This window comes from Centroberyx affinis, unplaced genomic scaffold, assembly GCF_046629955.1.
Source record: "Centroberyx affinis isolate AG114_WGS23_722 - 3 ecotype Tasmania unplaced genomic scaffold, CSIRO-AGI_Caff_v1 ptg000830l_1, whole genome shotgun sequence".
NCBI lineage: Eukaryota > Metazoa > Chordata > Actinopteri > Beryciformes > Berycidae > Centroberyx > Centroberyx affinis.
In genome coordinates, this window is record NW_027279429.1 from 123113 (window position 1) to 135122 (window position 12010).

Below are 12010 nucleotides of genomic sequence, written 5' to 3' on the forward strand. Positions count from 1 at the left end.
TATGTCGGACGGCGCTTGAATCGAACCCACCCACCGGGTCAAAGCGAAAACATCTGATGATTGGCATCCGGTATGACGAATCAAATAATCTATTTTAACACAATGGGCGTTTCTATATGACAGACAACTACTTTAGCCAATTACCGTGTCGGCCTTGTTTCATCACCCCAGCTGTCTCGTCGTTGGGGGCGGGGCTACGCACATTTGTTATGGAAGATGTCATTCGTAAGGGGAGCAATGATAACTGCGTCAAAGTCAAGAGTGTTGAACCTTGTTAGGTAACGTTGATTATTCTGCAACTTGGAGATTGGGAGGGGAGCTCAAGATTAAAGTTTTAACTTGAATGTGACGAGTTTTGGGCAAATAGTGTTGTATGTTTATGTGTGCTAGCTAGGTAGCTAGCATGCTAACGCTAACTAGCATTATCTAACGCTGACGTTAGATAGAAACCCAGTCAGCTTTACAGACCGGTCAGTCTGCTTACATGGCCAGGAAAAGTGCAAATATATCTGAATTGCCCACCTTCAGTCGCTTTCTTCTACTGACTGTAAGCTACCTCTGGTCTAATGTTAACATAATGTTTTGTAGGGCAACTTCTCTTCTCAACAATGTCCATGTCAGTCAACAAGTACAGCGGTGTCCTCAAAGTCCCCAGCCCCTTTACACAGCTGGGCTTCAACGCTTCAGCAGTGCCGCAACCCAGGAGAAACCAGCGGTATCAAGTCCATCTGAGGATAAAGTAAACCTCAGTGAATCATGTGTTAAGGTCAGGAGATACCCATGACTAGGGGTCAAACTCTTTTCTTATCTCATTTGGTTTATTTACCTCAAAGTGACATTCCAACTTGAAAGAGAAGAATTTGTCTAGTTTCTTTACATATATTTCTATAAGGTTATTCAGGATTTGTATACAGAGAAAGATCTCTCTCAAAGCTAGAAATAGAGAGCCAAGACTAATCTGAGATGATGTGTCACCAAGCATTACCCTCTGAAGCTGCCTCAGTGGCAGGACGGTTACTTTGTGGACTTTGTGACAGGAGACTGGCCACTTTTCTGGAAATGCAAGCACATATTCTGCTTCAGGACTATTAGTAGCCTTGTACCATGGCATAATGTTAGCTTGGCTGTAAAAGCTCAAATACTAGGTGTAGATACTAGGGATAGAGCGGTTCCTCTACATTTGAGACACTTGAATTCTGTTTAAGAAGAGTTTTTCTTTGGAATCCCTTTCCAATACACAGATGAGCTACCTCTTGTCTCTTCCTGCCTCTGATGAAAACACAGTTGCATTGAAACATTGTTGGTTTGCACTAAAGTAATGGCATTAATTAATCTGTATGCTCTAGTGATCATCTCATTCTGTATAGATCAGCCAGTGTATTGGTGAATCATAGTGTTCTGTTTAAGTATTTGTGCCTTATGTCTCAAACCCATGTTACTCCTTTTATCCAGAGACTAGGGGAGATCATGGAGAAAGGCGAGTATCTGAGGATACATGTGGAAGGAGGAGGCTGCTCTGGGTTCCAGTACAAGTTTTCTGTTGACAGCAACAGGAATGAAGATGACAGGTAAATTATGTCAGCAATGTAGTTTTCAAGTCATTGTTCTAAGATGGCCACATCATATCACTCTTGTCTATTAATCTAATCAACCCCCTCCCCCTGCACCTACTCCGCCTTTCTCAGAGTGTTTGAGCAGGGGGGAGTGGGGGTTATCGTGGACCAAGAAAGCCTGGAGTTTGTGAAAGGAGCCACCCTGGACTACAGCCATGAGCTGATCCGCTCCGCCTTCCTGGTGCTCAAGAATCCTCAAGCCGATCACGGCTGCTCCTGTGGCAGCTCCTTCTCTGTCAAATTATGAGGGCCTGCACCCTCCCCTCCCTGGTTGCATAAATCGTAGTGTTAATGTTACAGTGGATTATCTTTGATATTCCAAATGCTTACTTCACTTCACTAATAACCAGATCTTATGATAACCAGTAACACTGATAGAATACTCATTTGCTCAGAATTTTGCTCAGTGGTTTATTCAGGTGTAAAATTATTTGAATTGAGTGAAAGGCCGAGATGTTGATTGATCATTGTGCATGGATCTTGGCAATGCTTGACAATGCTCCTTGACAATTGAGTTCACAATATTCAGCACTGATTTGTAATGTATTTAAACAGAACAAAGACTACTTTGAGGTGGCCTGTGTGATTAAGTATCCAGTGCTTAGATTTGTCTTTGTATGTAAAAAATGTAAATAGACCATATCTATGAATATAAAGTGCTAAGCAATATTACCTTGTCTGTTCCATCTGGAATAAATCGCTGTGTTCATTTCAGATATTTATATTTTGTTTGTAAATCATTCCTGTTATTTGCATAAATTGTTATATTTCCTATGATATCATGCCAGTGAGGTTATTTTGTTATATTTACAGACTTAACTGTACTTACATGAGGTACTTTCTGATTACATCAGAATGATGAGAGGGCAGCCAGGTAGTGATTGTTTTTTGGTCTTCACACTCTTACATGTAGTAGGGAAAGTAGTTAAATCAACATGTAGTATCAGTCAAAATTTAAAACCCAAGTCCAGTTGCCTTTTTTATTAAAGTTGAATTTAAGAAACATCTCACAAAAATATACAAAAAGAATATCTACAAATGATATTTACACTGGTGTAATGTAAATCAAAATATGCAGCAACACATTTTTTTCTGTAATCAGTCTTAATACAAGGAGCAAAATGTTTTGCACTTTTCATATTTTCTCTTTGATAAAACATTCCATTTAAGCAATATATCTGATTACATAAAACATGAACTTACTCTTGAAAAAATAGTCACACCCTTCATATAAATGAAAACGCGACAATAATACACCATAGCAGCACACTGAAAAGTGACCAAAAGAGAAATGCAACAGTGCATCGAAACATCAATTTACAGCTGTTCCTTTGTTTTTTGAGGGATTTGGTTAGATTGTCTTTCGGTAAGCCATGCACACCCATTAACCACAAACAAATCCTCAAACAAGTATGCACACGTAACATGTCATGAGGGGGTTACTGCACAAGCTGAACGGTCGCTACACACATGGTCACACACTGCTGAGGGAGGTTTGAGGTTCAACCAGTCAACAACACAATCACATAAACAAACCATAAATTAACCGTCAGGGTAACACAGTGACCAGGTCAGGTGTACAGTGCATAGTATGCTTTGGCATGCTGACATCCAGAACATAACAGTGGATGTTACATTCAGGAGGAAGGCCACAGGAGTTTAAATTACCAGTAAAAAATAATAAAATTAACCAAATGAGTACGTGATCAAAAAGTAAAAGAAATATGACAATACAAAAAAAGAATTAAACAAATCCAAACTCTCATACGTTAAACACTCATAGTAGATTAAGGCTAATTCAGTTTGCTACATGTCTTTAAAAATGGCATTGTCAGAAACACAAACTCATACCAACTGGCAAAACTGCCATTTTGGACATTTACACAGATACGTTCATACTAAAAAAATAATCCACCATTGAAATGATATGCGGATATTAGAGAGATGTGTGTTGGTGTGATGTATTCAGTGGGATTCTTTGCGGCAGCAGGGCTGTACGCCGACCACCTGTTGCATTAACAATCAGGACTGCTGCTGCGATGAACATGAGCCTTGCACATATGCATGCACCTAATGTTGAGGCAGTAAGTCAGATCGCCTCTTTCCTCGTCTACTAGCTGCCACGTCTGTCCTGCTCCTCCTTCACATGCATCCTTCAGCGGGTTTCTTTCTCTGGATAGCCATGCTGGGAAAAGCCTATGCAGCCTCTCGCACTCGTCGAGGTGGGATTGTCCGGGCGTGCTCCTCAGTGAGGGGCGTGGACACACCTCCACACAAAGAGGCTAGAGGGGACATGGAGGGAAGGACACATCCATTAACATCTGATAGTCATGTCCTTTGTAAAGTATCACAGTGCTACGGGTCACAGTCACAGTCATACCTTCTGTCGTCTCCACCGGCACTGATGACAAAGCGATCTCCATTTGAGAAGCGGACATTAGTCAAGTGAGCTGAATGGCCCAGAAAGCGTTTGTGTTTGGCCTAGAATAGATCAAAATTTGCATCATCAAAGTGGCTTTTTTCAAACGATAGTCAACAGATGCATGTGTCAAGTGGCATTGCAAATAAGTGATCCTAGTTATGTCATATCACAAGCACATTTATATTACATGTACACAAAAATAACAATGGCTATAGGATGTAGCTTTGCAGATGACATTAGTTCCAGTTGAAGCATGCTATATGGTCAGTTAACTCATAATTTAGTCATCTCATGCTTGTCCTCATCATTTCATCTCATGTAGATTTGCTAAGCACAATATTAGCAATACAAGCATCTCTTAATGGAAAAGGATGCTGATCAATGGGCTTCTATCCCCTCAAGACAAGAATGGCATACAGTAAGAGACACATTTTTGGTAGGTTACAGGTTCAAATATGATAACTTTTTGTGTTAAGTATATTAAGAAAAGAGCTTAAGATCTCAGCTCAGCACACTGAATAGAAACTTCCACATTTACAGTTATCCTATAGTTCAGTAAGTATTTTCATCAGGCTAATAGTAAGAGTGTAACCACAATGAATGTGTGATAAATCAAAAATATCGGCAAAGTAGCAACAATAACAATGGCAACAATAACAAAAATATTATACAGTTATACTTACAAACTTCTCTGGACATGGAAAGTCAAACAGCTTTACCATTCCAAAGTCATCGCCTGTGACAATGTTGAGGCCCGAGTGGGACACACAGGCGCAGGTGACGTCTGCTTTGTCAGTGTTGCGGGACCAGATCCCTACGACCTCGTCCCCAAGGACACTGGACAGAGACAGAGAGAGAGATACTAGTCAATTGACATCTAATGCTAGGATTCAGCGATCCACCATGAACGCTGTATTACATTGTGCTGAGGCCCGAACGCAGCAGTCTCACCTCGTCCACGTGGCCCAGGTGATCCTGTCGATGTGGGACTGCTCTGTGACCTGCTTCCCAGACGGCACCTCGTACACTAGCCGCTTATAAGCACCTGTGGAGATCTGTTTGAAGGCATTGGAGGTTACGAGTCATACCAAATTGGCTTAACTGCTTGAGCCAATATCTGAGACATGATCTCTTACTAGCAGAGGTGTGAAGTCAACTTCGCTCAAGTCCCAAGTCAGTCTCAGGTCTTGAGGCACAAGTCTCAAGTCAAGTCCCAAGTCTAAATGTAGATTACCAAATCAAGTCCATGTCAATAATCTCAAGTCTCAAATCTAAATATAAATATTTTTTAGGCATTTTTATGCTTTATTAGATAGATAGCTCTACTTGGTGAGCCACCGGGCGCCCCATCAATTTAACATCTTAAAGAAAACAAAATATATAGAACTTTTCAATGCAATATGGTTTTAATAGTATAAAGAGCATCATGAATTTGATTTCTATCATCAGTTTAAATTCAGTCATTCCATACAAATTCAGAAAACTTAAATTTTAATTCAGTCATCTGGTGGAACAAATCTCATCACTTTCAACGTCATTTACACAACCAAAAGATCTTTTGTCAAGACTTGAGAAACCTTTTCAAGTCATCAAAGTACAAGTCAAAGTCAAGTCCCAACTCACCAGAACCCAAGTCAAGTCTCATGCAATTCAAATTGTGACTCGAGTCTGACTGTCCAAGTCATGTTACTTGAGTCCCCACCTCTGCTTACTAGAGAGTTGTTGTTTCTACCTGGATGTAAGTGCTGTCAGCAGAGAAGTCCATCTGCATGACAAAGCTGGGGATGTCCCTGCAGCAGTTGATGCGGTTAAGCTGCGGCCCGAGTGTAAGATCGTAGAAGTCAACTGCGCTCTCCGTGGAGCCTACAGCCAAGTAGTGAGAATCTGGACTGAACCTGTGTGGGAGAAACGCGGCGTTAAAAAGACTTGTGCTCTGTCAGGTTTACATACGCAGCATGGCTGAGTGTGGTACTCTGCTATCAATACCTGATATCCTGGATAGGGGAGCGCCGGTCTCTTTTTTTGCCCCAGATTTTGAGCGAGGCAACCAGGAGGATGATGAACTCTCCGTTCTTCATGCCGATGGCCACCATGTCTCCCTCAGGACTGTAGCTGACGGTGCGCGCCGGATGGCCCAGGTTCACCTTGTTCAGCATCTTCTGTTTCCCCACAACGCAAGGCAAAGTCATCGCATAATTGTTAGAAACATAACTGAAGAAAAACATTTTGAAATTTCCGTTGATGTCTTGATGAAGTGACAGTGAAATGGAAGTGCTGGGATGAGTCAAGATAGTTTGTTAGTGGGGGCTGGAGGTGACGGTGCTGACCTTCTCTGCGATGTCCCACAGGCGGACAGTGCCGTCCTCTGCAGCCGACAGGAACACGTCTCTTGAAGGATGGGTGCCTACGCCCCAGATGGGTCCGTCCATGTGTCCGTTCACCAGGATGTTGCACGCTGCGTTCTTCTCCCCTACTTCAATGATCTCTGCGTTCCTGGTCCCCACAAGGATTTTACCCTAATGCACGGCCGAGAAAAAAACATGTGAGAATTCCAATAATGAGCTCCCTCATTTTGTCAAGTATCATATTATTTGTAGCAACAGTGGTAATCTACCTTTCCTCTGCATACAGAGCGAACGCAGTCTATAATTTGTCCAGTTTCTAGTCGAAAGGCCCTGCAGCGCTTCAGCTCCTGGTCCCAGAGCTTCAGAGCGCCTCCCTCTTTGGATCTATAAAGAAAAACAAACACACAGTCCATTTCATATCTCATAGCTTTCAGTCAATCATATCCTAAATGCTTCAAGCAATTTACCAAACACTATGCAGTTTGATTTGACCTTTCATGCAGCCAATATGTGACTACTAAGAGCTTACAGTTCGATCTAGTGCAGCAATGTAAGAGAGCAGGACTCACGGTCTCTCCTTGCCTCCGGTGACGATGAGGCCGTCTCTCAGTGTGGTGTACATGGTGAACACAGGGCCCGTATGAGCCTTGGCCACTATTCTTACTAGAATGTGTTCCTTCCACACACACACATCCCCACTAATGGTACCTGTAAATGTCAAGTTATTCTGAAAAGAAAACAAACCTGCACTAATCTAGTGACCTAAGAGAGCAGAGCAAGCATTTGCAAAAACAATTCACAGTTCATTCAAGCACAGTGTTTAAATTAGGGAACGGTGTCTGATGAGGAAAATATAGCTTCAAATATAATCAGATATCACATAATGAGAGAAAATGAAATATGCAAGAACAGGAACAATTTTAAATATTTAATAATGTTGATTGCTAGTTAGGATTAATCAGATATTTGACAGATGTTTAAAACTGGGCTTGAAATAACAACACACAACAACAGCTATATTGCATATCACTTTGTATTATATATTAGAATTTTAGCGAAGGAAAGTGACTTACAGCTCCAAATGCCACAGAGAGCATGGTCTGCATCCGGGCGTCCTCTATGGAGCTCAGCACACCTTTCTTGCTGAGCAACGCCCGGCCAGCTAGCGTCCAGAAACGCACATGTTTGATCCCCACGGACACAAAGTGTGTGTCCGAGTCGGGACGAAACTCTGCCACAAAGATCCTCTGGGTGTGACCTATACGGCTGGCCACTTTGGCACCTTGGACACAAAGCAGAGGATGATGGATCAGTGAGTCTACTTATTGATTAGCCAGCACTAGGATGGCGAGACAGCAGACACACAAGAACAATTCAAAAGAGACTGACATTAGGCGGTCTAGAAACTGAACCTGTGATCTCTCAGTTGCGGGACAGTCTCTCTAACCCCCGGATTAAGGTCAAAGCGAAGGCAAAGGTGATTCTGTTTTTTTCTGTCTCACAAGATCAGCGCGTACCTTCCTGCCACTTCCAGATGGTGACTGTGTGTTCTGGGTCCAGGCCCACAGACAGCAGGAGTTTCCCTGTGGCACTGAAGCTGACAGAGCAAACCCCGCTGGAGTGGAAACAACGCAGCACCGACAGCGTCTGCTTGGTCATGGCGTCCCACACATGGATAGACGGAGACGTGGCTGAGCGAGAGAGAGGGCAAGGGGACGATGAGAATAAATTGTCTAAGCCTAATACCATGAAAATCTGTCGGTTTCTTTCTTTCTTTCTTTCTTTTTTCTTTCTTTCTTAAAGATTCTTATCCACAAATTTTGAACTCATGTCAAACCCCAGCCAAAGTTGTGAATTATATTATATTATAATTAAGTAGTTTATTGGGTTTCTAGAACAGATTAGAAGAGAAAAAAAACTTGGCATTGACTTTTCTATTGGCATCAAAGGTATAGAGGTTACACATATATTTTGTTTTTCTTTAATGATATTTTTGAGATTATCATGTGATGGAATCTGAAATAAATTCCAGAAATATTTTCAAACATGATACCCCACCATTCATGAAAACAAGCAAGTTTGTGTGAGGTGGAGACCTGTCCTACACCAGTTGACCACTAGATGGCAGTGTGTTAAAAGAATACCTCGGGTTGAAACAACTGTCTATGGTTGAAACCCAAACAGATTTTCTGTTAACACTAGAGGCCATGAAAGACAATTTCACGCACGTTATTTTCTGTTTGTAAAAATAACATGTTTGTGCTTTGAAAACAATTTATTTCTTACCTGACATGTCACCAGTATCACCTGAAAAGCAGGAAAATGAGAGTGATTAATGCAGAAATCATTTGTTGATTTTATGTATCTCACTGAGCAGAGGTTTCTACTATCTAGAAAAAGCTGTACTTTTAAACATTTCAGATTATTTCAGTGTATTTCATTTTCATTTTACAAAATATATATATATTATTATATATTATTAATTATAAATTATAAATATGTCAAATTGAAGTTAATAATTTATAATTTTAATAAAGTGAATGTTACTATCAATCATCCCCTCTTTCAGTTACTGTAATTTCTTGGGAGCAAATAATTTTTTTAGCATGAGTACCTTTTGTAAAGTCCCTGTGAATAATAAGGCAAGCGGCATGCATGGCAATTCCACTACAATTCAACCATGTAGAGATTGTGATTATGCAGGTTAGTGGCTTTAGAGCACAGATAAGAGTGGGGGAGGGGGATGGCTCCCTGTCATGTGCAGTAATCCGCCTGCACAGAGCACAACACAGAGGACAGGGGAGAGAAAACGAGGAGGCCGGTGACGCGTGAGGTCAACTTCTCACAAACATACCTACTTGGCCAGTTGCCACCACGTTGGGGAATTTGGGGTGTTGATTGATTGTTAGGCACAGAATGTCATCGCTATGTTCTACATAGAAACTTTGGCAGGCTGTAAGAAAACACATCCAGCCGCACACGCCGCAAACACACACACACACACACACACACACACACACACACATACAGAAATTGAAATATATTTCATGTTAGCCATTCAGGGTAAGTCAGTGCTTGGGGACGCTCTCTGTTTTCTGTCCTACTCACAGGTCGTCAGGTTGAGGACGATGCCAACTGAGGCCGTGTGGTAGATGATATCCGCCCCCTCGTTCAGATAGTGCACGTTATTGCGGCAGTCATTGCCACGGTAACCAAACACCAGATCCAGCACCAGGTCCTGTGGGATAGACAGGAAAGGACCATCAGAAAGTCAGAAAGGTCAACGCCATGACGACTGGGATGTTTTGAGCCAGCTGCCATTTGAAGTACTTCATTATTCAATTACAGCATCATCAGAGTCCCCAGAGAGGCTGTCTGGACAGCATGAGCACACAGCGGCTTTAGCTGAAATAATTACATTAGAAACCAGCATTTTGTTCTTCTGACAGAGAGAGACCTGCTTGCTGATGATATGAAGTGCACCGTCTTGATGTATCTAATTATTTCTTGTAGTGTTTTGGTAAAGATAATGTCCTTGTTACCTCAATGGGCCTCTTCTTTTTCCCAACGTTGTTGGTCTGCAGCTTCTCTGGCTGCGGCAGCGCTCTGCTGACAGGAGGTCTGAAACACACAGCTGGGGTAAGAGGCGTGCCATGGAGCTACTTACAGTACTACTACTAATACTAATACTTCTACTACTACTACTACTACTACTGCTACCACTACTACTACTACTACTACTACTACTACTACTACTACTACTACTGCTGCTACTACTACTACTACTACTACTGCTACTACTACTACGACTACTACTACTATTACTCCTACTACTACTGATAATAATAATGATAATACACTGTTTTCTATTCTTATTTTTAATCTGACTCTAGATATTGGAACACTGAATGGAGCTCTGTCCATAAAGAGTTAAAAGGGGACAGTCCATGAATTTCCACACATGTACAGCCAATGCACAGACGCTACAATGGACGTTTTATCTTAAAAGCCTAGAAAATCCATTCTGCACTAGCTACCATTAAAAATAGTGTTTCCATCGTAGAAGGAATGAAAAGAGCTAGGATGAAATGAAGGCATAGATACAGGCAGATGATAAAATGACAAATGATTTTTTAAAATGTCAAGGCTGCTTCTATCACTAGGTTTTACAGGCAAATACTGAGTCTATATTATCAGCGAGGCAGTGAAAAGAATATGTTTGAATAAGATGACTGAGTGGGAACATGTCAATAGAGAGCAAAACTGGAATAGAAAAATGTACAATTACCCAAGGCAACAAAGAACCGACTATTAAAGAGATATGAAATAAAAAGCTCTGGAGCAGTGTCTGTAATTCCCCCACATTTTCTCAGGCAGTCGATCAAAACATTGTGATCAACAGTATAGAAAACATCACTAAGGTTAAGTACAGCTACAACTGAACTTCTATCAGCATTGTGGCTTAAGAGTAAAGCAGTCTGTACTCTGGGGTGAACAAAAACCAGACTGTAAATGTTAAAGTCTTTTCCACTCATCAAATCAGTTAATACAGAACTTTCTCTAATTCTTTTGGAAGAAATGTGAGTTAAAAATGGGTCCATGCCCATGAAGCCAATGAAGATAGAGATTTTAAGGAAGAGCTGGAAAAAAACAGTGACCAGAGAATAATAAAAGATGGAAAGACTGTATGGACAAACTGTTACCACGCCCTTCTTTAAGAGTCGAGGCAGGGACATGAAGACGATGCGACATGGGAAACACTATGTAGTGTTTGAAAGAGGCATGCCATATTCATATTTATCCTAACCCAATATATAAATGAGTCCATTTCCTATGTCCTCTCTAAATCAATAGGGGAAAACAAATCCAAACTCACAACACAACAGGTATCTTACCTCGACCCTCTTCATGGCAGCAATAACAAAGGAAAAGCAAGTATTAGAAAAAGGTTTCTTACAGCGCTCACTGCTGCCCCACCGACTTACACAACACTTCAGCCACTGAGGACATGAAACATAGTAGTCAGCACCATGATGTAACCATGACAACAACAGTCCGTCTCTATGACAACCACTGCCCCGTAGATGCTGTGTGGATGCTCGCACCACAGTCAAAAACCAATAAGCCAATCGATAAAGCCAGAATCGATAAAGCCAGAAACTGTTACATGTATTATAATAATAGAAAAAATTGTGATCTATGCTCTTTCAGTTGAAGACACTCAGGTGTTTAAAACAATCTTTCATTGAAAAGAATTTAATATGAGGTTTTTTTTGAAGGCCATAGGCTGACCACGCGGGGCATTCTCCCTATTATAGGGCTTATACTATAGGTACTTGGTTCAGCCTATGTAGGTCTGTTTACCTTATCACCACAATTAAAACAGTTTAAAAGCCCTCACTATGCCCTCTGCTTAATCTTTTGTGTAAAATCAATAAACGTAAACATAAGAGCTTACCTGACCACCCCTTGTCTTCAAGTGGTATTAAAGAAGGAAGCAGGATAATGACAGATGGACAGCCATTAAAGAGAGAAGAAGAGCAGAGAAGGCAGGAAGTTATTTCAAAGGGAGAGAGACAGGACTGGAATTACACGCAGGAAAGAAAAGACACGTTGACTGAAGAAGACAG

The 12010-nt window shown here is 41.3% G+C and overlaps 2 protein-coding genes across 5 annotated transcripts in view; one reads left to right on the plus strand and one right to left on the minus strand.

The window, feature by feature from the left end:
- The first annotated feature begins 190 nt into the window (after positions 1-190).
- isca2 (iron-sulfur cluster assembly 2) lies at positions 191-2337 on the plus strand. Its single transcript, XM_071520887.1, has 4 exons — positions 191-278; positions 589-766; positions 1453-1568; positions 1686-2337. The coding sequence occupies exons 1-4, from the start codon at positions 217-219 to the stop codon at positions 1858-1860; spliced, it is 531 nt and encodes a 176-aa protein (XP_071376988.1). The 5' UTR covers positions 191-216; the 3' UTR covers positions 1861-2337.
- A 546-nt stretch (positions 2338-2883) lies between these two features.
- The window catches only part of eml5 (EMAP like 5), a 37784-nt gene continuing 28657 nt past the window's right edge, over positions 2884-12010 (minus strand). Inside the window, exons 28-44 of one of the 4 annotated variants that reach the window (XM_071520869.1) lie at positions 11839-11853; positions 11276-11284; positions 9923-10001; positions 9489-9618; positions 9235-9333; positions 8667-8687; positions 7898-8071; positions 7454-7662; positions 6950-7107; positions 6650-6764; positions 6363-6551; positions 6022-6194; positions 5768-5930; positions 4987-5090; positions 4719-4872; positions 3994-4094; positions 2884-3895 (exon numbers count right to left, since the gene is read on the minus strand). In XM_071520869.1, the coding sequence (XP_071376970.1) occupies positions 3859-3895; positions 3994-4094; positions 4719-4872; positions 4987-5090; positions 5768-5930; positions 6022-6194; positions 6363-6551; positions 6650-6764; positions 6950-7107; positions 7454-7662; positions 7898-8071; positions 8667-8687; positions 9235-9333; positions 9489-9618; positions 9923-10001; positions 11276-11284; positions 11839-11853 (1930 nt within the window). In that variant the 3' untranslated portion in view covers positions 2884-3858. The remainder of the gene's footprint in view (positions 3896-3993; positions 4095-4718; positions 4873-4986; positions 5091-5767; positions 5931-6021; positions 6195-6362; positions 6552-6649; positions 6765-6949; positions 7108-7453; positions 7663-7897; positions 8072-8666; positions 8688-9234; positions 9334-9488; positions 9619-9922; positions 10002-11275; positions 11285-11838; positions 11854-12010) is intronic. The other 3 variants (XM_071520868.1, XM_071520866.1, XM_071520867.1) reach the window with 3 other exon arrangements.

Coding starts and splice junctions, on each gene's coding strand:
- isca2 (XM_071520887.1), top strand. CDS start 217: ATGTCATTCGTAAGGGGAGCAATGATAACTGCGTCAAAGTCAAGAGTG. Junction 767..1,452: donor TCAGTGAATCATGTGTTAAG/GTCAGGAGATAC, acceptor CCTTTTATCCAG/AGACTAGGGGAGATCATGGA. Junction 1,569..1,685: donor AACAGGAATGAAGATGACAG/GTAAATTATGTC, acceptor CGCCTTTCTCAG/AGTGTTTGAGCAGGGGGGAG.